We start from the raw sequence: 27,051 nt of genomic DNA on the forward strand, positions 1-27,051 counted from the left end.
AAAGACATTTATTTTATGCTAAGTATACTACAAATACATTTAGATTTATGTACTTAATGTAAATACTCTGCAATTGTACTTTTAGTATATTATATTGGTATAATTAAAGTCTGCCAAATTGGAACAACTAATTTTGTACGTAATACACTTTAAGTATCCAGAAGTAGTGCTGAGGTCCAACTGAAGATGTACTTAAGTATACTTGATTGTGTTAAAGAGGAAATATTGCAATAGGTACACTTTAAATATCTTGTACTTAAAGAAGTATATTATACAGAGATCATACTGTAACAAGGTTAGATGTTATGGGGAGAAGGAGGCGGGAACCGGTGAACATTCAACAAACTTTAATACCAAAAATAAAACAAATACAAAACAAAAGTAAAAGACAGCAGCCCCTCGCGAAAGACTGCAGCCACATAAAATAAAACATAAACATCAAATAAAATAGTCCAGGCCTGGCCGTTCTTCACTGTCGTCGCTCCTTCCTTTTATGCTTCCGCTCCTCCATGAGAGATACAAGACCGTGTCGCTCATTAGTAATCACTCCACCGGCCTCTCGCCGCTCTCTCACGGCCCTCGGCCTCGTCCTGCTCACCACACATACTATCCTTATTAGTAGTGACATTAAAACACAATTTTGGCTTAATATTAATGTGCACTGTGCAATAAGGAAGTACTCCAAATAAAGTTTAATTATAATATTTATCAAGTCTCAAGCGATATGTCAGTAAATATGTTAATGGATTTGTAGTATACTTAGAATGAAATAAATGCATTTTAAATACATTTTGGTATAGGTTTTATTCACTAGGTGATGTATAAAAGAATTGAGCCGGTGCATTTGACACAATTCTGGATAAAAACATTATTTCTGAAGTTAGACTGAAGTGAAGTATGTTCAGATATTCACATGATATTCTTTCACATTTTGTTTCTGTTACTCCTCCAACATGTAACTAGATGTGTCTTCCTTCCACCACACAATAAATTCTACACATTTACGCACCAAAAAGAACATTGATGTCTCTGGAGTGAAAGATGTTTTCACCCCCCAAAGTCATGACGTTCTACATGGTCCTTTAGAAATTATTACAGTCATGCATCTTCTTGCAAGTATGACTGGAATCTCTATTCTAATCTTTAGCACAAAGTATCTTGAGATGGAGAAAGTTGGTTCAGATTCTACCACCAAGCAACAAGCTTTTCAGTTCCTCCTGAAAAGCAACCCCAATGCATGATGATGGCGTCTAATTCCATTCTTGATGACTTTGCCGCTTAGAAAATGTTGCTGGTTAAACATTTTTATTGGTTCTAGATTTAAGATAGTGGGTTAGGATTAATGTTAGAGTTTAGACTGGGAATGGGGCTTCTTATTGACCAGGTATTTCCCTCTGATTTTAAAAGTAAGTTAATGGTGGGGGATTGGGTTATTATGACAGCATTCATAGCATTCAGATTCAGAGCTTTGTCAGTCTTTCTATGATCATCTCCAGATGTTTTCCAACTTAATCTCAAAGTTCCTTGGGCTTCATTAGTTGAGACTCTCCCGAGTCAGTGATATTTGGTGTGCTATCAGACAACTGAACACAGATGGATTTGAAACCAACCCAGTTGTAGCTGGTTAATGTACTTTGTGTGATTTTAGAGCTAAATTTCTAGTGTGATTGAATAGTTAGGCTTTTCAAACCAAGCAGGGTGAAATATTATAAATTAAGATAGATATTCTATGGGGGGGGGGGGGTACTTTGAATCCACTGCCCACAGATTATAGTTTCATTAGTGGCTTTCATTTTTCATTGTTTGGATCACTGCGTGGCTCATGACTTCAGTCACAGTAAATGTTGGTGAGAGCAGAATCTTCTGAAAATGAAGCTGATGGTGTAAATGCACATGAGATTTGCTGAGATCTCAGAGCTCAGAATTTTTTTTTTTCAATGACCTACTGTATGTCTGATATTCCTGTGTGTGTGTGTGTGTGTGTGTGCGTGTGTAAATCATTCTATGTGATGTTTTTTTTTATGTAAAATGCAGAAAACTTACTGTGATGGGTAGGTTTAGGGGTAGGGTTAGTGTAAGGGGATAGAATATACAGTTTGTAAAGTATAAAAAACATAATTTCTATGAATATTCTCCGTTAAGATATAAAAACAAGTGTGTGTGTGTGTGTGTGTGTGTGTGTGTGTGTGTGTGTGTGTGTGTGTGTGTGTTGTTCCAGATCAAGACGTGTGTAAGCTGTACTGCTTCGCTGAAGGTTACGACTTCTTCTTCGCCCTCTCCAGTAAAGTCAGGGATGGGACGCTCTGCACACAGGACAGCACCGATGTCTGCATTGACGGCATTTGTGAGGTAATGTACAATATTCACAGTTTTGAATTTCTGACACTGTATAACCTGAGGTCTTTAGTAATTGTCTTTGTTGATATTATAACTATAGATACTGTCTGGTCTAGTTACTTGCAAATAACTGAGTAATGTACTGTAATAGTTGAGTAACTCTCAGCTGTGTTGAATGGAAAACATTCTTCACTCAGGCTTGTTCTATTCTCTATCCAGTGGTTTGTTCTGAGTTGTAACACATGGCTACTATAATAAAAGCATCCCTCAGTTGTGCTTTAGCTGGGGGGTTCTCTCTGGTAATGGACTACTGACACAGTTGTGCATTACCATTAGAGCCAGAGTTTTTTAAGAGGGATCATCTGTAGTGAATTCTCACTGTGCTTAGTTTTATGTTTTCTTCTGCTGTGGAAATCCCTGTTGAGGCAGATCGACCAAATGCATTTCATTCCACTTTAGTTCAGAGAACTGAAGAAAAAAAAGGTCTTTCTGGAGAGTCTCTGCTCATGAACACACATCAGTTTCATATTTCGTGTTTGGATGTTTGCAGCGAGAGAGCCAGCTACAATTCTGTTCCATTACATTTGACTTCAGCGTCTGCATTTCACTGACAACATTTCAGATCCGCTGTTATATTAAAAGAGCAATTGTGGTAGTTTGAAATAGCGACACATTGCAGTGGACCAGAACAATTGTAGTTCAGCAGATTTAGTTTAAACAAGTAATAATGATGAATAATCTGAGTCATTTGTCATTTCATGTTTTAGATTATACATGAGTCGATGACATAATTAGTTTGCACTGAAAACATTACAGAAAGAATATTTTTACACATGAACATACAAAAGAACTATTTAGCTGAGAGCATTTGATCTCTGTGTATTTCATACATGATGAGCTCATCACCCTTTTGTGATTCTTTATATTATCTTTGCAGTTTGAAGCATCTTGTACTTCTTTCTTAATACAACATGTTTACATTTGAGCATGTGTCTGATAAACCTGTATTTACCTGATGGTCGCATGCACAGGTGCAGGTTTATTCTCACCCACTGTGTAATTATTATAAGTTCGATTTGATTTGGACATGACAGAAAGGGCTGATATCTGAATTGGTGAGTTGTTTTTTATTTTGTAATTAATCCACACTTTTCCACCAGTTTGACCCATTCAGGGGTGTTTTTCCCGATCAACGAACTTGCTGATAAACTACCATAGTACAATGCATCCTCTGGAGAAACTAACCAACTAGTCCGAAGCCGTAGTAACATGATCGCACCTATGACATTCAACAATAAAGGACTGTCGAAAATGACACCATGCTACAGATGGAGGAAACATAGGCCAGTAAGAGCTGTGCATGTAAACCTCACTCCCCTGGGCTCAAGAGGCGTGCTAGCAACTGACACTAGCAGCTGTGGTCTTTAGCGTCCTTGTTAGCGCGCCCGAGTACTCGGTTCGAAATCCAACTCGGAGCGGGTCAAGTAGGGTCGAGTTACATTTGGTGCCATGACCCGTATGGGAGAGAGGTGTAGGGGAGTGAGTGTAATGGACGTATACCAATAAGAGCTGTGTGTGTAAACCTCACTTACCTGGCCTCAAGAGGCGTGCTAGCGGCTGCGGTCTTTAGCGTCCTTATTAGTGCACGCGCCTATCACGCTGGAGATATAATACCTTATGTCAGTGTTGTTGTCGAGTCCCCAGTGTTCGAGTCCGAGTCCAAGTCTGAGTCACCAAAGAAGAGTCAGAGTCGAGTCCGAGTCGAGTCACCATTACCTGAGTTCGAGTCCGAGTCGAGTCTCGGGTCCCCAGTTGTACTGGCTTCGTACCCAGCAAGATAAACACATCCACTCAACAAACAATCTTGACACCGGAGTCGTCGTTCAGATTTACTGAATAAATGTGTAAAACTGTAACACAATATAAAAACAAAAAAAATACATAAATAAACTGTAACATGGTAAATGTCAAGTCCATCAATGTACAACAGGAGAAAATAATACAAAGTGTTCACACAATATAATGCAGAACTATGAAAACAATCACTTTATATGCACTCCCTCAAAAACATACAAAATGCCATAATCAAGAATAATCAAATTCCACTTACAGGCAGTGCCTCGTTTAAGAGTTGTTGTTGCTATGGACTGACGGCAAATTCAACATGCTCTACCATGTGCTGTGTTGTTCTTTTGAACCCAACCCCGGAAACTGAATAAAACCAATTCAAAGTGCAGAATATAGAAAGACCAGCAGGGGGAGCAAAAAACGCTAAGATAGGCAAAGCCAGAACACCAGTGTTCAAGTCCGAGTCATCAAAGAAGAGTCTGAGTCGAGTCACCATTAATGGTAATTACCTGAGTTCGAGTCCGAGTCAAGTCTCGAGCCCCCAGTATTCAAGTCCAAGTCTTTTTTTTAATCTTGTCCCTTCCTGCCCTCACTACATTACGAGCGGGTATGTGCGCGGTTAAAGTGTTTTTTTGGCCGTGGTGCATGCACGTCAGTGTGGGCTGACAGTTTCATTCATAAAATGTTCCCTATGTGTAGAAAAATGCATGCACTATAAAGGAAGTTTTAGCTCGGCTCGGATCTTGAGTCCGCAATATATTTATAATGCAGAGGAAACTGATTTTAGATCTGTGCTGTAGGGAAGCTCAATAAAAAAATCAGGATGCTTACTCTTAAACAAGTCGTGTCACAAATCAGGTCCGAGGACTGATTTGTCACATTAGATCTAAAGGAAACCACATATCCACATATCTCCACATATTTCCACATATCCATCCTTCCACAACACAAGAAGTTCCTGAGGTTCGCTTTTGGGGGCGAAGCGTAGCAATATTGTGTTCTTCCGTACGTCGGCCAGCTACTGAAAAGCAGTTTCAAAAACTATTAGGTCTGATGGTTATACGTTACTTTATACCTTGCGGCCTGCTGTACATGAGACCGTGGCAGTAGTGGCTCAGGACCAAGGGGTTCTCCCCGAGGGGAAGCCCGCTCCGCATGATCAAGGTCACGCGGCGATGCCTTCATGCCTTAGTTATGTGGAAAGAACCTTGGTTCCTGTCCCAAGGGCCCGTGCTGGGAGCTCCTTGTCGTTGCGTCTCGTTAACGGCAGATACTTCCGTCACGGGTCTGTGGCAGGACCATCATCTCTCATGGTATATCAACTGTCTAGAAATGTTGGCAGTGTTCCAGGCTCTGGAACACTTCCTCCCAGACCTGAGGGGCCATCATGTGCTTGTTCGGTCAGACAACACATCGGTGGTCTCCTATATAAACCATCAGGGGGGTCTGCGATCGTGCCCCTTATACAAGCTGGCTCACCAGATCCTCCTGTGGGCCCAGGGGAAGCTACATTCGTTTAGAGCGATATATATCCCAGGGTACTTAAATCAGGGGGCAGACCCGGTGAGTGGAGACTCCACCCCAAGGTGGTGGAGCTCCTTTGGGAGAACTTCGGTCGAGCCGAGGCCGACCTGTTCGCATCCCAAGAGACCACACATTGTCTGTCCACTGTGGTTCTCACTCAGCTATCCAGCCCCTCTGGGGTTGGACTCTATGGTGCCATCTGTACGCATTTCCCCCGATTGTTCTGCTCCCCGGAGTTCTGGAAAGGGTTCGCCAGGATAGGGTCAGTCTACTGCTAGTAGCCCCATTCTGGCTGGCCCGAGTATTGTTTGTGGACCTAGTGTCTCTCCTCAACGGCTCTCCTCTAGAGATTCCGATCAGGAGGGACCTACTCTCTCAGGCGAGTGGGTCGATCCTTCACCCCCGCCCAGAACTGTGGAAACTGTGGGCTTGACCTCTGAGGGGGCCCAGCTCATAAGTTCTGGTCTCTCAACTGAGGTTTTTGAGACCATTCTCCACTCCAGAGCTCCATCCACAAGGAAACTGTATGCCTTGAAGTGGAGACTTTTCACTTCCTGGTGTGGAGAGCAGCAGTTGGACCCGGTTAACTGCCCAGTCGGTGCAGTGCTTTAGGTCCTGCAGGAGCGCTTCTCCGCAGGGTTATCCTCCTTCATACTGAAGGTGTACGTGGCGGCACTAGCTGCTTACCACGCCCCTTTGAGTGTAATATCTTTGGGGAGACACCCACTAATAATTTGTTTCCTTTGTGGCACTTTGAGGCTGAGGCCAGCAGTCTGCACGAGGGTGCTGACATGGGACTTGGCTGTTGTACTAGAAGGCTTCTCCCTAGCTTCATTTGAGCCCTTTGAGGACGTTTCTGAGAATATCTCTCTAAAGACTGTCTTTCTCCTCGCTATTTTGTCTCTCAATAGAATTGGAGACATTCAAACACTTTCGGTATCTCCCTCATGCATGGAATTTGCTCCTGGTATGGGAAAGGGTTTTCTTCACCCTAAGACCAAGGTTCCTACTAAAACTGTATGACCTAGAGTACTGCAAGCTTTCTGTCTTCCTCCGGACGTCAGACCTAGAGAAACTTTATATGCTCTCCCCAGTTAGGGCCTTAGATGTTTACGTCCACAGAACTGTGGAGAAAGTCTAAACACTGTTCGCTTGCTTTGGGGTACCCATAAAGGGGTGCCCGGTATCTAAGCAGAGGAAGAGCAAGTGGGTGGTCGAGGTCATCTCACTTGCTTATGAGTCGCCCAGTCAGCCTTCACCTTTGGCTGTACCTTTGGCCCACTCCACTAGGAGTATGGCAGCACCAATCCAGGTGCGCAGGTGCTTTCTCCTAGATGTGCGCATTGATTTCACACAGACCGACACTTGCTCTTATGGCGGCGCTGGTATTAGAGCTAATATATTAGTATTAGCGTCTCGTTCCCTCTTCAGGGAACTAGGGTTACATACGTAACGGAGACGTTTTGGGAAACACAGATTCATGAGTTCACACTTACATATAACTAAATAGAGTAAAGGTTATGCGTGCTGTCTGAGAGGAGGGCTCTGAGCTCGGAGTTTGGCCCGAACCAAGTATTCCTTTCATCCCAGGTTGGGATAGGAATAGTTAGAAGTGAGGAGATGGGGTGGTGGAGGGATGCTGGAAAACTGTCATGGAACAGATGTAAGTCTGTTGTATATATACCTCTTATCTTGTTAATTTAGTTGATTAACTGAATGTGCTCCTCCCGTGTTAATTATCTGAACGCGCTCCTTTCGAAGTTTGTTAATAAAACATCATATTGTTGAACTGTTGGCAACAACAAAACTTTCCACTATAACTGGCTAACAATACTTTTGGGAAATGCACCCCAGGCTGATTTTTAGACTATTTGTGGAAATTATCATACAGTGTAAACAGCCAATCACATTGTCATGGAGGCACTTCCCCCTCTCCCGTGACTTTTCACCTGGTTACACTAAAATGTTGTAACTTAAGTGCTGTATTTCATTTTCTGTGCTTGCTGAGAAGTCATGATTTGTGTTTTCTAGAGAGTGGGCTGTGACAGGGTGCTGGGATCCAATGCCGTGCCGGATTTGTGTGGCATCTGTAAGGGCAACAACTCCACCTGCAAGATCTACAAAGGACAATACACCAAACAACATTTTATGAGCCGTACGTGTCTTTATTCTCTGAACGTATGTACAATATATGTCTGAACAGCATTCTAAATAGGGCTGGGGAAAATAACGTCAATTTATGTGATTAATCTTCATTTATGCAATGTCTCTTGTGTAGAGTACTCCCGTGTGGTGACCATACCGGCTGGAGCGCGCAGTATCCGTGTGACGGAGCTCAACTCCTCCAGCTCTTATCTGGCCCTGAGGAACCTGCAGAGGAAGTATTACCTGAATGGACGCTGGACAGTGGACTGGCCCGGACAACACTCCATTGCTGGGGCTGTGTTTGACTACAAGAGACCCTATAATCGTCCAGAGAGCCTCACCTCCACCGGACCCACTAATGAGACGCTAGTGGTTGAGGTAGTAGTACTTTTTTATCTTCCATTATTTTTAAACTGGCCAATTACATTCTTTACATTGACAACACATGTTTCTTTGTATTCAGTTTTATTTTTTTCTCTGTAATAAGTCTGCTTCATTGGCACTCACTGTATCTAATAAGAGCGCTGGTCTGAGTTAAAGTCTGTGTTGAAGTGTAAAGCATGTATCTCATCTGCACTGAAATATATCTAACATTTATGTTTAGTCTTGATGTACCACATGACATTGTTAGAATTGCTAAATTCTAACTTAAAGGGGTACTTCACCAAAATGGGCTTTCAACAAAACTTGGCTGCTTATATAGTAGAAAGGTGTTGTTGTTTTTTTGTTGTTGTTGTTTTTTATGGGTGCTACCTGACTAGAGAAAACAGAGAAAAAAGGCTGTTGTCTTCAAAACTTCAACACCCATAATGATTTTATCAATCTTTTATTGTGGCCCAGCCTTAATAGAGTCAAATACCGCCTTGCTTTAGTAGGAATGACTTCTTAGCAAACTTATAGTCATGATGGTGTCAATTGTATTGCTCCTAGGTGCAAGAATTCAAGAGTAAATGTTTTGCGGGAGTTACTTTCAGTTTCCTTGAGGGATCCAGTGTGTTGCTAAAGTGAGCAAGATAAACCTACCCTTGGTACAACTGTTCTGTTAATAACTCTGTTGATCTGACTGTCCATGATGGGGATACAAATATGCGGAAGTGCAATCTGTAGTTTTCACAAAAGATCAGGAGCTGTCAAAAGATTTGTTGACAAATAAAGAGGAATAGGTAGCAGGAATAGGTCCAGGTAACACAGAGAACGAGTAAACGTTGTTCATTTACATATACAACCGACATTGTAACAATACAAAGCGGGTTTAAAATCGGCGAAGTTACACTTTAAACGTTTGTTTTTTTCCTCGAAATTCCCATAAAATCAACATGAACTACCAACATAAAATATATTCCTATATATGTTTTATTTTGTGGACTTTTATATGTAATTGACTCCTAAATCATGCAGATGTCCTTGTTACCATACAAAAATGGAATTATGGTTAAAAACAACCTGCATTTAACACATTTGACTGTGAAATGTTCTGATAGCAGGAGACATTGTTCAGCGACACAGCATGTGGGGAGGCGTTTTGTCGTAAAACAAAGGAGTCGGTGTACTCATTGTCCTCAAGAAATGAAAAAAGAATGCTTGTGTGATTTCCTATTGTGTTCATTAGGTCTTGTATGTTTCTCCTTGCACAGGTTCTCTTGCAGGGCTGGAACCCAGGCATTCAGTGGGAGTACACTCTGACCAAAGACCATACAGAGAGACGGAGCCAACCGAAACACAACTACACGTGGGCCATCATTCGCACGCAGTGCTCTGCCACCTGTGCAGGAGGTACTGGATCAGCCTGAACAGAACATGATCCTAGTAGAAACTAATGACCAGATGTTTAGGCCAGACCTTATACTGTACTACAGCCACATGTTAATCTGTGAAACACTTAAACCACACCAATCTTTTAGAGCTTCTGTGAGTCTGTAAATCTGGTCCAGCTCCAGATCATGATGATGCCTTGGCTATTGCAATAAACCAAACATCATTAATATGTGCTGATTAAATTTACACGTTCATTATAAAATGAATATGCACAGAAAACAAATCTGATTTGAATCTTTATATGTATTGAAACATGAGGAATTACATTTACATTTATGCATTTTGCAGATACATTAAACTTGCATTGCATTCAAGGTAGTGCATTTTGTAGGTTCATGCATTCCCTGAAAATCTAACCCATGACCTGGGCGTTGCAAATCTGCTCTACTATTTTAAATCATTATTCAATGAAAATCTAGACATCGGTCCTAGCTCTACTTGGCACATTCATAAGAGTTTATGACAGAAGCATGAATCCATTGATTCAGTTCACCAAAGCAATGATATTTTTTCACGAAAAACAGATAATTTTTAAGTAATGAATAAAATCCAGCCTGTAAGAAGTACACTTTATTGTGTTTAATGTGCACTTGTAGTGTACTTCAAATCTTAAAAGTATTTTTTTTAAATCTGTGCTTGCAGATAAAATTAAAATAATCTTAATTTAATGATAATATAATGAAATTAAATGCCACTTACAGGTACTTAAAGGGACTTTCATGTTTCCTAACACACTAAAGTAATCTTTTAAAAAGTGTGCTTTATAATAATGTCAAATTAAGAGATTGTTATGGAATACAGACTCGGAAACAGAGTATGTTCTTTAAAAATATATAATTTTCATAATAAAGTTATGTATCACAGTTGGTGGTTGTAATGATTGCACGAAGACGAGGAATAAAACAAAATCAGTCTTTAATAAATCCAAACTGGAACACACAGGAGATCACACGGAGTAATAGAAAACAACCACATTACTAAAGACAGCATGGAACAATGAACAGACAGAACTCAGGGTTTAAATACACAGTTATAATTAACAGAACAAGGAAAAGTTTTGGGGTTAATTAACAACCAAGCAAACTAACTAGGAACTAAGCACAGGCAAATATGGAAAACCAAATATCAATGATAATAAAACTGAACATAACCATTACAGTGTGATACAGTGTACTTCTTTTTAAGGGGTTCTGCAAAACCTGATGCACTTTTTCATTAAATACATATGTGAATGCATTCATAATCAGTCCAAATGATCTTGGTGAAATCTTCTGTTTCATTTATTGAACACTTGCTCAGTCTTTCCTCAAGCATACCTGATGGCCTGTGGCAGGTGTAACTCTATAGTTCCCATTATTAGTGCTGACACGGGCCGTACCCTCCTGCTCTTCCACACCAGACCTGACATTAGCGTCTGGGATGGTGTGTAGAGAGCCTGAGGTGAGGGCAGCTGAAGGGTCAATAACTGCTTTAGGACGTCCTTTAACCCAGAGGTCAAACACTCTTCGGACGACCTCTGGGAAGCTGTGTCTTCAGCTCAAATACCTTCAACTTTCCTTGAGTTATTATGTTCATATCAGCTGTGGATTCATGTTATATATATATATATATATATATATATATATATATATATATATATATATATATATATATGTCTTGTCTGTTGTTAGCACAGATTTTCACCTTATACAAAACTACATTTACGTGATGAATTGACATGTGTTGTTTGTGTTCATTCCTCAGGTCAGATGGTCACTAAATCAGCCTGCTACAAGGATCTGAGAGTTCAGGTGAACACGTCTTACTGTAGCTCTCGAACTCGGCCATCCACCGGTGTGGTGTCCTGTAACACACAGCCCTGCCCCGCAAGGTAACTTCACCACTGATCTCCTCTCGTCTTTTTACACACTGAGGGCTGTGATTTGAAGATGCTTCTAGAGAAAGGAAACAGTGCTATTTTAGTTTTATTTAAATACTATTGTATTTTGAGTTGGGTTTTGATTTTAATTTTAGTTCAAGTTGTTGTACACTCTAAAAATGATAAGTTGGCTCAACAACAAAAAAATTAACATAACATACATTTTTTTGAGTTATGACAACTTCAAATTAAATTGTTCAACCAACAAACTATATATAAACTATATGCTTGTGTTATCCCAGCTAAGAGGGAACGTTCTGGCAAGGTCCTTTCAAAGTTCTGAACAAACGTTCTTATTTTTTATAAAGTAACATTAATAGAACACTCGTTCAAAGTTATCTGGTGTTTAATAATGTTTTCGAATTGTTAATATGAAAACATTATTTATACATTGTTCATCAAACAGTTTTTCCTGAAACATTTTAGTTGGACATTTTTTTAACTAATGTTACTAATAGTTTAAGAATGTTCAAAGAACATAATGTTTTGAAAAATGATTTAAAAACTTGAATGTTCCCTTAACATTCACTTAACCAAGAAAAAAACATTTCTACAAATAAAATTCTCTGAACATTCAGAAATAAAATTTTCATAACATCGTTAGCACGTTAGAACATATTTTTGTTAGATGGAATTTTGCTCAACAAATGCCTTTCACACCACAAACCAATCATTCAAATTTAAAATTGCATTAGGGGTGACCCCGAATAGTCGAAGATTCGATGCTTCGATATGAGGAGCCTGATTCGACTACCGATCTCACGGTCGAATCTTCGCAGAGGTGTTATGAAACGAGGATCATGCCACTTTGGCTATATGAGGGCGCTCAATGTCTGATTTCACATAGAACTACCGGTTTTCTGTCAATACGTTAATATTCAGCCTATTATGATAATGCTGTATATAAAAATGTGCAAAGAAAGAAGCTTTTAATAAATATTTTTTAACGTGCGTGAGTAAATCCAAACACCCCGTGACAGATTTAAGTTTCTCTTTCAATCCGTGACCGACAGAGGAGCGTCTTGGCGGCAAGGATTTAAATCTTTAACAATGTCTGGGATAAGAAAATCTAAAGTGTGGATGTACACCATCAGAAAGGATATTCTCCGGAGGCTGGATTTAGCATCAGGAAAACCATGATCGCACTTCTGCCGGCCAACGCTAACAAGTTGGTTTTCCACGAGACATTCTAAAATGCTTAACGTGAAAAAAGCTTTTAAAATGCTTACACAGTAGGCTACACACTTTATTAAGAAACCATACTATGTGCAGATAAGCAGATGAAACCAGAGTATGAACGCAATGCGTTCCTCCTATAGTAAAGCGTTTTCTTTACATAATTTGATATTTTAATTGAACTATTTTAGGAGATTAAGTCGTTAAACGTTTTTCACATTAAGTGTAGAATGTTTTTTATCCGCGCGCACAAAAGACTCCAACGGACACAGACAGAGTGAAAGACTGGATTTGTTCTCTCGATCAGGTAGGGTACAAGTGATTTCAAAACTTTTCAGCTGGTTCTTATTTGATTTTTGGATGCTGTGAACATTTTTAGCTAAAAAGACTGCCACTCCAGTTTAGCATTTATTGTTGTTTCTGCAGTTAAAAAGATAAAGTTGAAAATTCTGGCTACTATCGTTATTTTTATAATTTCTTTATTTTTATTTTATTTATTGATCTGTCGGGGTTATCTAATCTAACTATTGTGGCTTGTGCTTTGAATAAATGTTCCCCTGCACTTTAGGCATTTTGCACACATTTGCTCCTCATCTTGTGACTTGATTCTGATTTATTTCGTTTTGTATATTTATTTATTAGAAAGGTATATTCTGTTCTAATTTAATTTAGTAAATTAATTGTTTATTTTTTCGGTGCATCGATGTTGTGCTGTACTTAGAGCCTGCTCGCACAGGTAATTTAGCCGATTTAATTTGATTTGCATGTGAAATGCAAATCCTGTCTGCAGTGTGGCCTTTCTGGAGTTATTTATGTTATTTCTTAGTTTTATTGATCCAAAATGTTTTTATACATTTTCTTCTATATCTTTGTGTGATTTTCTGTACATCGCGCCTTTGAAATGTTAAAGCCCCGCCCCCAGCCCCACCCCCATACACATGATTCGACCATTAGTCGACTATAGGCAAGACTTGACGATTCTGATTCGACTATGAAAATCCATAGTCGGGGACACCCCTAAATTGCATGTTTTTTATGCTTTCTGGAAAGTTATTTTTATTCATATGATAATTACCACATGGTTATGACTGCTTGCATGTATTTGAAACAAGACACAGATGTTGTCTGATCTGGTCATTGCAGCAGATCACAGAACAGCCTAGTGTGTGTGTGTGTGTGTGTGTGTGTGTGTGTGTGTGTGTGTGTGTGTGTGTGTGTGTGTGTCTCATGTCCCTCTTCAGATGTTTTAGAAGTGTCTCCATGGCAGCGTCATGCAGAGTAAGTTTTTGTTTCGCATGCCGAGTCCACCTAGACTCCAGGGCAGAGCGATCCACTGTGTCTCACAAGTAATTCCCAATAATGTCCGAAGGCTTGGAAAGGTAGACAAACAGAATGACACTCACACCAGGCCTGCCAAAACTGCCTCCAGTTCAGAGAGCTGGTTACAGCAAAGGCATCTTTACAGTTTAGCTTTAGCGCAGTGAGTTTCCTCTGAGAGACACCTAACGACTGAGAGCTGCTCTTAAAGTATTAAAGTGTCTGAAACTCCTGTAAAAACTAGCAGTGTTTTCTTTGGCAGTGAGATCCGGGTCTTACTCCCCCGTCTCTTATTATTGCTCATCTTCTCAGTTTCTCTCCCATTCTCCCGTATCTTCAGTGTAAGAAGCAGATCACGTACTATAATCCTGCTAAGCATCTACAGCTGTTTAAACTGATGGAAAAACACTGGTTTGCTTCTCCCGTTTATCCCATCTTATGTCCTGTGCATCTGTAAATAAAATAAAATAATAATAATAATAATAATACATTTTATTTATACAGCATTTAAAACATAAAAACAAGGATTTAGATTTACACTAAGGAAAAAATATATAATTTATGTATACTATTCAAAAATAAGTTAATAAGATCTGTACGTGTCTCGTATGCTCAGCAAGGCTGCATTTATTTGATCAAAAATACAGTAAAAACAGTAATATTGTGAATTATTGTTAAGGGATAGTTCACCTAAAAATTTTAATTATGTCCCAAACCTGTATAAATGTGTTTCTTTAGTTGAACACAAAAGAAGATATTTATCTCTTTAAGAACGTAATTATCCTGCACTTTTGACAGTTGACAGTAGCCATTGACTACCATAGTATTCAGAAGTCAATGGCTACTGTCAACTGTCTGGTTCCCAACATTCTTCAAAATATCTTCTTTTGTGTTTAGCAGAAGAAAGAAACTCATAGAGGTTTGGAACAACTTGAGGGTGAGAAAATGACACAATTTTCATGTTTGGGTGAACTATCCCTTTAAATTAACAGTTTTCTACGTGAATATATTTTAAAATCCCCCTGTAGTCAATAATTGTATCCCCTAAACAATTCTTCATGCCTTAAAATAGCTTGAATGTGACTCTACAACCTTGCCTCATTTAGAATGCAGTTCTATGAATATGCAAATTAGCCCCACCTCCACTCACTCGCACCAGCTCAGAGATCCACTCGTTGATGATCATATGTTGTCGAAACACCAGCGAATTCAAACCGTGATTTTGAGATTGTATTTGGTACATTGCAGTTTTAAGGAGAAAATACTCAGTAATGGTGTTGACTTATGAATTTGCACATGGTTTGTCTTAAACCACATTAAAAGCACTACATAGACATAAACAACATTAAAAGCTTGATTTTCACAACAGGGGGACTTTAAAGCCACGATTTACGAACTGTTTGAGAGGCGACTTTATGTGCACGCTTTTTTGGTGTGAGCACAAAACCTGCTGGAATTATTCTAATTATGTGCGAGACAAGTGAGTGAGAGAAAGCGGGTGTGTGTCAATTCGCCGTCGGAGAGAAGAGAGAATGAGAACAAGCAGCTGGCATTGGTGTGGCGATATTACAGAAAAGGGGTATTGGAACCATTTCAGATATTTCAGTATCGATACATATCAAAATATCAATATTTTTGACAACACTGGTGTCTAATTAGGTTTGTTGTTCAGATATTTTTCGTGGTGGTTCTCCCATGGTTTACTTTGGCTTTTCAAGTATTACAAATTGCGAACTTTGTGTGTTCACTCACAGTGAAGAACTTCCAAGCCAACGATATGTTTGCATGCGGCTGTGAGTGTGAGCGTGGCTGTGACGTTATTGCCTGCGCCGCTGGCTTGGAATTGGACATGAGACTGACCGACCGGTCACCTGTCTGGATTGAGCATGCAGAAAATCGAAAGTCGATCGGCACACCTCTAATTAATTCAAAGACACAGAATTATTATGGAAGATAAAAGCATTGAATAGACACATACTAAATCAGAAGTTAACATGTAAAATTATCTTGAGATGCCTTTGAAGGAGCTTGTCTGATTTCCACTGGTAAAAGGTTCCAGCTTTTGCAGTGGAAAACATTAGACATAAAGCTGCACTTTAACACATTCACCTAGAGCAGACCCTGCATCCCATGAACCTACGAGTCTCTCCAGCTCTAGACTTGAGTTTAGTGATTGAAACAAACAGGTCATTTCCCCAGTTCCGTGTGAGAACACACTTCATCCATCATTTGCATGAACTCAAAGCTGATTTGATGCCTGACAAAGAAAGGCATTGCCTTGTAAACATTGTTCAGATGAATTGGTCCACTGATGGGTGTCTGGCAGCTTGGTCTGGGTGCGGTAGGACGTTTGAGCCACGGGGTGAAGGGTCACATTGAACAACTGGCATGTCTGGGTTCCTGTCCAGGGTGTACCATACATTACTCAGATGTTGGCATCACCGTTCATCTATTCCTGGGACAGTGACAAAGCTGACCTCATAACCCTGACCCCAATCAGGACCAAATCTGGACAATCATAGTCTAACACAAGAAGGTCATTGGATATGACAATTCGTGACAGGCAGATCCAAGAAACAGCTCTGAAACAAGACTGTGATGCTGATCACCAGAGACACATGAGAGACTGTGTTGCATTCTGTAGGTTTGTTTATGTTTGTTGTTGTTGCTTCTATGGCTTTTCGTGATGTTTGATATTCAGATGTCAGAACTGTTATTATTTATTCCACATGATTGTGCAACAACTTGTTCTGACAGAATAATTTGAGCTGACACAATGCAAATTAGAAATATCCATCTCTGTCTCGACATGTACAGTAATATGGCTAATGCACTGATTTATGATGGAGGATATTGAATATGCAGTGAGCTCATAGGTCTTCAGAAGACGCTGGAGAAACACTCTCATGCTGAGGGTGACGTTCATGCTTAACTTACTGCTGAAAAACGAGGGGTTTCGAAGGATGAGAGCGCTTTCTGCAGGATTACTGTGAGGGTTTTGGTCTCCTGGGAATGATGAGAAACAGACTGGACCAGCTTTAAGCCAGTGGAAGAGTGGCACGTTAAAGCTCAGAGGAAACGGGCAGGACGTGTAATCACATGTCATCCTGCATGTTTTGAGCCCATTACATGAATAGGTGTTTTTCATCAAATAGTCAGCGAACCTTTGGAAAATGTTGATAATCAAACATTTATTTTTTCTATTCATTTTTTATGAGGTTTGCCATTTTTACATACTTGTTATGAACCTTTTGAGCATAAAAATACTAGGGCTACACCCAAAAAACTAATATTTTGACTCAACAATAAATGAACATTTAGTTTGCATCAATCTTTTTGATGACTTAAAGGAGTCACTGGGTTAAAAAAGTTGTGTTTCAAAAAGGTATCCTAAATTTAATTGTATGCAGTCGAGAAGGTCAAGACCTCTGAGTTTGGATCGTCTTAGATATTAAATGTGTTTAGACTAGCGACCTGTTTTGCTGCGTTACACACACACACACACATTACAAATCTATATACACTTGTCTACGACAGCTGGAGAACGGATCTGTCCTGCCCGTGTTTTCAATAACTCGTTGGTGATGATGGACGCACTGCTCTACTGTCAGCAAAAGTATCGAACAACATATCAGCAAGTGTTGATGGCTTTAGAGACAGACCTTGCTCTCAGACAGCTTCTCCAATTTATGAAATCATTGACAAAGGATGAAAAGTGCAAGCTCCAGTTGGCAACCACCATCTCTAGCAACTGGCAACACCCATAATACCCTATAGCAGGGGTAATCAACAGCCAGCCTGACGCCATTCATTTTGTGGCCAGCGTCATGCTAAATATGAATGTATTTATATTATTATTCTCACTCAAAAGTATTTAGAGTGACTTTATGTTTGCATCATTTCAATGCAGTTGACACTCCTGACACTTTGAGGCAGAGTCCTGCACCTGGGCGAACCGTTAATATTGAATCAATTGACATGGGTTGACTGCTGGGACAATAGCTGAGACTATTTCGACTCAATTCGGTACACACTGATAGGCAGCTGCTTACAACGGTCCTGTGCATATTTGTGTTCACGTTCTGAAGATGTCAAAGTTGTCTATTTACAGCATTTTGCAGCATTGAGCAATATATATATAGTCACGCTGAATTTAAGTAATTGAAAGCTTCAGTGATTACTGATTTTTTTATCGGGATCGCTCTTTGCTCAGTGCCTGTACATAATCTATTCACAATTTGAATAAAAGTTTTATTTTTTGCACTGCCAAGAGGACCAACAGTCACCTATACACTGCAGAGTCTCAGGAGAGAGAGATCTGCATTTTAATGCGGGTGTAGTTCGGGTCGCGTACAGAAATACATTTGATGGATAATGGGTCGGATGTTCTGTTAAGTACTGCCGGTGAGGGTTTACCAAACAGGGCCCATGCAGGACTCTGCTTTGCAGTGTTTAAGTGGCCCATGGTCCCCTTAGCAGCATGAAAAACAAAACTTTTATTTAAATTGTGAAGAGATATATTCAATAGCATAGCCGGAGGGACTAGGGAGCCCAGTGGAGCCGTAAGGACGATAGTCCCAGGTGGAGCCAAAGAGAGGGAGAAGCCAATGTGGAGCTGACAGGTCGACAAGCTGAGGTGGAGTGATGTGCTCGGAGGCTGGAGGCAGAGTCAGGGGATCCTCTTGACTAGGAGGAGCTGGTGACCGGAAGACCCGAGGCGCATCCACGCAGCATACTGGAGCAAACCAAGGAGGAGCTGAGGACCTGATGGGAACCAGCAGAGGCAGGGCCGATGGACTGGCTGGCATCGGAAGAGTAGACGGGAGAGGGAGGCTAGGTGCAATTTCTGGAAAGACAGCAGGGACGGGAAAACCAAGGAAACATCCTCTTCCATTTCCTCATAAATATTTGCTGAGGCCAGCTGCAGCTCACCCTCAATGGCGGGAATGTGGACAGGGAATGTGTGACGTCCTTCTTGATACAGATGGTGAATGCAGACCCGCAGTTTACCAGCACCCACTCCACAAACTCGGCAAATGTCTCTCGAGGACCAACACCGGGCAGGAATGCCTTGGATTGCTCACTGAGTCTGGTGTTAAGTTCGTAAGGCATGCCAAATGTGAGTCTCTCGTGTGGTCCTTGTGTGTGCAGGATGTTCGGTAAAGTCGGTTCTTCTGTCACATTTATGCTGTCGTGCACAATATAGGAGAAATACTCAAATAGTCTTTATTAGACGATCAAAAATCACTCCGAATACAAGAATACATTGGAGATAACACAAACCAGACTAACACGTTAACGAGAACTGACAACAGGAACAAACAAAGGCAGCTAGATGAACACAGGTGAACAGAATCTAATAATCAATGATTAACCATAGAAACAAGCTAGAGAGTGAATGAGTAACCAAGTGAACTAATTATGATCACAGGCAAACTGGAACAGAGCAAACAGAGTGAAAACAAAACCAAAACAGAACATAACAGTATATATGTTACATCAAGTTGTAATTTGTGGCCCTTTGCATTTTATGGCCTCTGAACTTGAGTACCCCTGCCCTATAGCATCCTGGCAGTGCATAATCAAGCATCTTTCATATTTCTTCAGTGGTGGTTCATCAGAGAGCTACGGAAGGCCTAAGGGACCATGCTTTTTTTTCTTTATTTTCTTGTGATCTCAACATAACAAAATAGTTTTCTATATAATAAACAAAATATTTTTTATATAATAATAAAATAATGAATAATAATAACAACAAATTATTTTTCATTTTGTTTTGTAAAACTTTATATTTTGTTATTTTATGAATATGTTCATAAATTGTCATTTTCGACATGATTTGATGACATAAATAACTGCTTTATTTATTCTCTGTTTTTGTATTTTACTTTTCATTAAATCTTTATTAATCTATAGCCAAAGTACAGTGCTCCTAATTGTCACCATTATGTTTTATTCAGTTCAAGGACTTTTAGTTTGTATTTGTCTTCCTTTGTTTGATTTCCCACCACTCTTTAGTTGCTATGGTCACGTCATTATTAGTTCATTTGTGTTCTATTAATCACCTTGTTTAGTTCGCTATAGTTGTACCCCTCAGTTCAGTTTTTGTCTAGTCATGTTCACATTTAGTGGTGTTTGTTGGCTTCTGTTGCTGAGTATATATGCTATTAAACTTTGTTGAGAACTTTATTCATCTGTCAACGGGGTCAGGTGTTTATGTCTATACTCAAGATCATGATAAAACGGCTGTTTATAATGTCAAAATCAAAGAAAAAAGCTTTTGTTATGTCAAGATCGCAAGAAAACGAGAAAGAAAAAAATGATAATGCTTGGCTTCTTAGTGCTTCCATAGAAAGCGGTGTTGGGTGTTTGTATAGTGCTTGAGCCAATTAAGTCGACTGGTCTATCTCTGGATGCATCTGATAAAACCAGTTGCCCTGCACAGAGGTTTTCTTCTAGTCAGAGCTCTAGTGTCCTCTTATGTCAGTCTTCCCAGAAAGTGCTGACTTGGTCCTGTAAATCAATCCGTCCAAACATTGAGTCTTCCTGGGCGTTTTGCCCTGAGTGAGAGAACATGAAGTGAAGACATCCAAAACCAGTATGACTGTCTAACACATTTGAATTGAAACCTGCAATTGTCACCATAAAGAGCCATTTCTACCTGATTTAACCAATAAAAAAATATTTTTGTTGGTACATATTAATGTATTTAGGTTTATACAGTGATGTCACTAAACTCAAGTCTAGAGCTGGAGAGACTCGTAGGTTCATGGGATGCAGGGTCTGCTCTAGGTGAATGTGTTAAAGTGCAGCTTTATGTCTAATGTTTTCCACTGCAAAAGCTGGAACCTTTTACCAGTGGAAATCAGACAAGCTCCTTCAAAGGCATCTCAAGATAATTTTACATGTTAACTTCTGATTTAGTATGGGGGGGGGGGGGGGGTGTGTAGCTAAAAACATTTGCGCTCACATACTCTCACAGAGTAGGTTCTGGGGGTTGGGAGACACTTGGCTGTCCAGGAACACAGCACTGCCAATATTTGCTGTCTATTCCATCATGATGTCACTCTAACAGGTGTTTCAGGCAAGATTGAGCAGTACTGTTAAAATTATGTTTTACTGGGGGTCTTCTCTGTGTGTCAGTGTTTTTCTACCTCATTAACTGGCCTCTGTAAACACCATTTATTGCCTCACGTTTATCTGATGTCCTGTTTGTTTGGCTTGAACTCTTTGGGTTTACGAGAGGCCAAGGTTAAAAACCTTGCAGACTCAGCACATAATCGCTCTGTTGACATGAAGGACACGCATACAGACTACACATTAAACACAACCTGGGGTTAGAACTGAGGCTGTTGATTTAGCCAGAGATGTAGATTACTATGCATTTAATTTATGGTGTAAAGAACAAAACACGAGGAACAGGTAAAATGCTCAAAACGGAAAACTATAAACCCGGAACAGAACTGGAACACACCAAGAAACTGCCTAAACGGGATGACACTAGACCCTGAACAAGGGAAACACATGGGAATTGAATACAGACAGGGATAAAAGGGCAAACAAGCATGACAAGATACACCTGGGATACAATCAATGAAGCTAATAAACAGAGAAAACTACAAACTGACTACAAGCTAAACAGGAACAAAACAGAAACATGAAACAGTCTTGAGGAGGGGTTGTGACAACTTGTAAGTTTAAAACTTGATGTAAACTCATTTAGTACTGTTTTCTATTGTTAAACTTCTTTTTTTTTTTTTTTTTTTGTACAGTAGTACAAACTTTTTTTGTTTTTTTGTATGGCAAATATGGCAAATTTACTTTTAGCCTTTTATGTTCAAAAGTGATTCAGACAATGATGGAGAAACTCAAGAAGAGGTGACAACATGTAGAAAGCAACAGGACATTTCTGTATGGTTAGTTGAAGCTAATGTGGAGTTAACTATCTTCTAGTCATTGATTAGGATATTCTGTCATGATAATCTATAAATCGCATTCCGGGGGGGCGGGGGCGGGTTTTATGTAAATTCTATTGTTGGTGATGTCACTAACCAGGGAGGAAGCTTGTGTAGTCTCTACCAGCCGTTTGTTGTAGTCCTTAAAAAACAGCAGGTGTTGTTTAAGCTAAAACAGCAACATTACACACTAACTAAAGTTAGGAACCACCCCTTTAAGTTTAATGAACTTTTGTATCTAATAAATGACATTCCCTGATTTAAAGGGATAGTTCTGTCATCATCAAACCTGTATGAATTTCTTATTTTTTTCCATACTATGGAAGTCAATGGGGCCCATCAACTGTTTGCCTACCCATATTCTTCAAAATCTTCCTTTGTGTTCAACAGAGGAGAAAAAAAAATCATACAGGTTTGGAACAACTTGAGGGTGAATAAATGATGATTGCAATTTAATTTTTGGGTGAACTATCCCTTTAAGCGTCCAAAAATCGATATGGTCACATAATCAACCAAAAATTTGAGAATATTGTGATATAAACGTTTGTCTCACTGACTTCAGATACTTACACTGCTATTACATAAGTAGTCAGTTGTATGTCATCACCTTTATGTAGACAGCATGCACAGACACACTTATGAAGTATTTTAGGGTGCTGCATTATTTGATCTTATGTCCTCAGTGCCAGAAGTGTCATGGAGAAGCCATTACATCATGGAAATAGGTGGAGGTTCACATTTAGAGCCTGACATCACTCGAAGTAGAAGGTTAATGTCGTCTTCTTCCACACAGAGAATCTGTTCTTCTGTGATGTTTTGAAATAACGTTGTTCATTTTTAACATTTGTATTTACATGGAATAAAACTGATAGATATATAATGCCATAATATAATATAATGTCCCTGTTCGGTCATATTTATGAGACAAATAACTAAAATCTCCTTTGCCAGACGACTTCCCCCAAAGAGTGCCAACTGGACCGTGTGCATTACGGCTCAAATCGCAAACGGTGAAAGCTGAACCCTGGTGAAATCATAGCTGTGTGAATGTTTAATCCAGCTCATAATTGATAAATTCACACAAGCAGGTTTATGGCAACAGAGGCACAAGACCACATATTCCCTATGATTTATTATTAAGTTCCTTTAATTACTACAACCGTCCAGCCAAGGCATTGCCAAATTTACCTTTTAAAGTAGGTCAAATGTCTGATTCCACCATATAAATATCATATGTATTTTAAAGAGCAGAAACTGAGGATGTCATACCGTGTTGAACATCTCCAGTGCTCTTTTAAGATGAAAGCAGATCGGGTCACTGCAGCAATTACATTCATCAGAGCTGTTGCAGCATTCCAGTCAGATGATGTGCTCTGCTATGAGAAATAACGTTCAGGACGGGGGATTTGAGGTTGTTTGGGGAATTCGGGGACAACTGATGAGCTGATGTTTTGACTGGTTGGTTTTGCTGAAAGTCAACAAACCATCCGCTCTTGATAATCAAGGTGTCTCAGTGTTACAACTCGCCTAACCAGAGCTGAGGCTTGTGGGAAAGGACACTGTAGCCACATTCTATGAGAATAGCATACTACCACTCTATATTTCTCTATGTACAGAATACTGTATCCCACAACGCAATGCACTCAACCTTTTATTTTCAAGGTGACGAATGAACCACAGTTTTTATCATCTCCTTTTTGGCCAGTTTGTTATTGTGAATTAAACCTAAACTATAATTAACTATAATATAGCTAGGGATGAAAACTATAATGTGGGATGTGCTGGAGTAGACTTTACAGAGTGCTTGACTCTTGCATTGTCACCTGTTGATGGAAATGAATGTTGTGATGTTATTTCCATCAAGAGGTGCATTCATTTTTGGTCAAGATCTTGTATTGGCAATGCAAGAGTCCAGCACTCTGTAAAGTCTCCTCCAGCACATCCCAAAGACTTTCAGTGAATGTAAGGTCTGGACTCAGAGGAGACGATTCATGTGTGAAAATGATTCTTCATGCTCCTCACAACCATTCTTTCACAATCTGAGCCTGATGAATCTTGACATTGTCATCCTGGAATATGGCCATGATGTGTCTTCCTACATGGTTGATTTATAAACTTGATTTATATATATATATATATATATATATATATATATATATATATATATATACTGTATATATATATATACTGTATATATAAATCAAGTTTGTATGATGGGGACATAAAAATGTATTGCATAGCAAATATGACCCAGAATACTGTTTAAATGCTTATCATAATGTGTATGATTTGGCGTGTTACTTTTTTTTAAATAGTAAGCCATATACAATATGCAGTACACTAGTACTAGTACTTCATTGCCTTTGCCTCAGTGGAAAAGGAATGCTCTGGGAAATCTTTGGTTGAACTGAGCACATGTGATAAATATTAGTCATTCTTTGTATCGACAAAGAACTCTTTCTAGATGTAAAGAACTTGTAAAAATATCTTGTGCGTGCTGTTGTGTACCACAGCTGGAGTGTGGAGGACTGGGGTGTGTGCAGTCGCAGCTGTGGATCTGGAGAGCAGATCAGACAGGTGCGCTGTCTTCAGAAAACAGGCCCTGATCATGTGGACACAGTGACTGATGACCAGTGTGCACATCCACCGCCGTCTCGCAGACAGACCTGCAACACACACACCTGCCCACCGTTATGGAGCACTGGACCCTGGTCTCAGGTTAGTGATCACTCACACAACTCTGTGGCAATCAACAATGCATCATATGTCTACATAGGCAACAACCTTGCTATTTAAAGTGACAAATGCTCTACATAACAAATAATTGCTAAGCTAATGGTAAATATTGTGTGAAATATTAAAGAAATTTCTTCAAATAAAAGCTATTATTTTCAGGGTCAGTTTGACCCGAAGACATTTTTGAGTTGTCAGAAATACTGGTTAACTCAGTATTTTTTCTTGTAGCTGTGTGACTATTTCTCATTTAGGGTCATGAGCATGCCTGCAAAGTTTCGATGCTCAGTGATGTGGAATGTGTGTACGGTGTATTTATTACAGTCTTGTATTATTGTTCTCGATAATCTCGATCTGCGTCACGCATCATATTTGGATTTTACTATACATGCAACCTCTGACAGACACAAGACCCAAAAGACAAGATTTATCGGCGAATATTAACATGGATATCCCTGCTGTCCACCTCCTCCTGCTGGAACAGAGGGATCACTCCCTCGAGGATTGAGGAGGAATGAGTATGTTGAGTGGGTGCTGCTGCAGTGTGACTCACCTTTTCCCATCAGCCTCGCTGACAAGGAAAACGCTAGACCCATTTGCAATGGAGCCAGAGCCCACCGCTGAAATGAAGCTGAGCCCACCACGAAGATCGAGCCAGCTGTTTTCGTCCCAGAACCCGAGCCCAACACGAAGTCTGTACAGGTGTCCAAGCTGACAACAACGTGCATCACGGAGGGCATTTTAATGGAGTTTGAAGGGAATGAATTGGAGCCCCGCCCACACTCCCAAGGCTTAGGTGCATACACAATGCTGGGTCTCACAGAACTGTTATTTAGTGAGCTAGATGAGGTAATCTCTGGTCTTCAGTCACAACTGTTCCCATCCAGTTCCAAGTAGTCTCACTCATCGCTGGATATGGCCTAGCTCCAAGTTGTCTTCTTTGTCCAACACCAAGTCTTCGTCGTCCGGGGCTTCTCGGTCATCAGCTCCACCTTGGCCTGTGGATCCCTCATCTCCACCTCTAACCTCTGGGCCCCAGACTCCACCTCGGCCCTCCAGCCTGTCGGCTTCGCATTGGTTTTGACGCTTCCCCTTGGTTTTGACGCTTCCCCTTGGTTTCGATGCTTCCCCTTAGTTTCAACGCTTCCCCGGCTCCATCGCCAACTGCCTTCCGTCAGGCAACGCCGGGCTCCCTCGTCCCTCTGGCTCCACCTTGGTCCATGTCACTCTGGCTCCACCTCAGACTTCTAAGTCAGCAGTTGCACCTCGACCCTCCACCTCTCTGGCTCCGGCGGGCTCCTCCTTCCCTCCAGTTCCACCATTGTCATCACTCCCACTGTTTCTGCCCTGGTCTGCCAAGCCCATGCCTCCACATCGGTCACGCCCGCCTGCAGCTCCACCGTGGCCCTGTGTCATCCTGGGTCTTCGGCTCTGCCTGGGTCTCCACCTTCACAGTCTCCACCTCAGTTAGTCATCTCCCTGGTTCCGCCCAGCCTATTTATCAAGGCTCGACTATGGCTCCTCCCTCCATCGGCCCCTCCATGGACCTTCATCCTGTCATGGCTCTGGGTCATCCTCCTGCTCCTCCTGTCTTGTTTCTTCTGTCTTCGCCCTGGCTCCTCCCACCACTGTCTCCTCTCTGGCCACCGTCTCCTTGGTGTCTTCCTCTGCCCTGCTACTCATCCTCCTACAGAGCCCCCTCTCTCCCTCTTAGGCTGGACTATGGTTACAGCGCAAGGATGCGCTTTCTTGGGGACTCTTCTTGGTTTTTATTAGTCTTTATTAGTTTTAAAGTCTTATATTATCATTTATTCTTTGGATTTTTCTATACACACAACCCCTGACACTCAGAAGGTATAAACATGCATTTTGCAGATGCTTTTATTAGAAGAAATGTTTTTTTTTTAAGATCATACATGTGAATTTTGCTAAGAATCAGATTCTTAGCCCCATGCTCTACTATTTGAGCTTCAAGAAGTTGTTGGTTTTCCCTCATTTCAAAATTTTACAAATTAATAAATTAACACCTTTTCAGAGTTTTAAATGAAAGACTTCAGTTCCTATCAGTAGCCTAATAAAAATCATAAAAGTGGGTTACCTCATAGGGGTCAACATGGCTTGCTGTGAATAGTGCATTTTGACAATTGCATCCGTAACTGAACACTTTAACTTTGTGCAATGCTGCATCACCAGCCAGCAGAACATAAAAAAACACCTTTAATTCTACAGTTAAATCTTCACTGAGGAACATTGTCTGACATTACGGGTGAATCTTTTTCCCAG

At 40.3% G+C, this 27,051-nt stretch overlaps 1 protein-coding gene across 3 annotated transcripts in view; it reads left to right on the forward strand.

The window, feature by feature from the left end:
- Positions 1 to 27,051, forward strand: part of adamts16 (ADAM metallopeptidase with thrombospondin type 1 motif, 16) — a 78,037-nt gene that overhangs the window by 47,174 nt on the left and 3,812 nt on the right. For 2 of the 3 annotated variants that reach the window (XM_079894187.1, XM_079894189.1), the window contains 6 exons: positions 2,219 to 2,349; positions 7,741 to 7,864; positions 7,988 to 8,235; positions 9,489 to 9,627; positions 11,413 to 11,539; positions 24,549 to 24,753. In XM_079894187.1, the coding sequence (XP_079750313.1) occupies positions 2,219 to 2,349; positions 7,741 to 7,864; positions 7,988 to 8,235; positions 9,489 to 9,627; positions 11,413 to 11,539; positions 24,549 to 24,753 (974 nt within the window). The remainder of the gene's footprint in view (positions 1 to 2,218; positions 2,350 to 7,740; positions 7,865 to 7,987; positions 8,236 to 9,488; positions 9,628 to 11,412; positions 11,540 to 24,548; positions 24,754 to 27,051) is intronic. The other variant, XM_079894188.1, reaches the window with a different exon arrangement.

This window comes from Squalius cephalus, assembly GCF_949319135.1.
Source record: "Squalius cephalus genome assembly, chromosome: 15".
NCBI lineage: Eukaryota > Metazoa > Chordata > Actinopteri > Cypriniformes > Leuciscidae > Squalius > Squalius cephalus.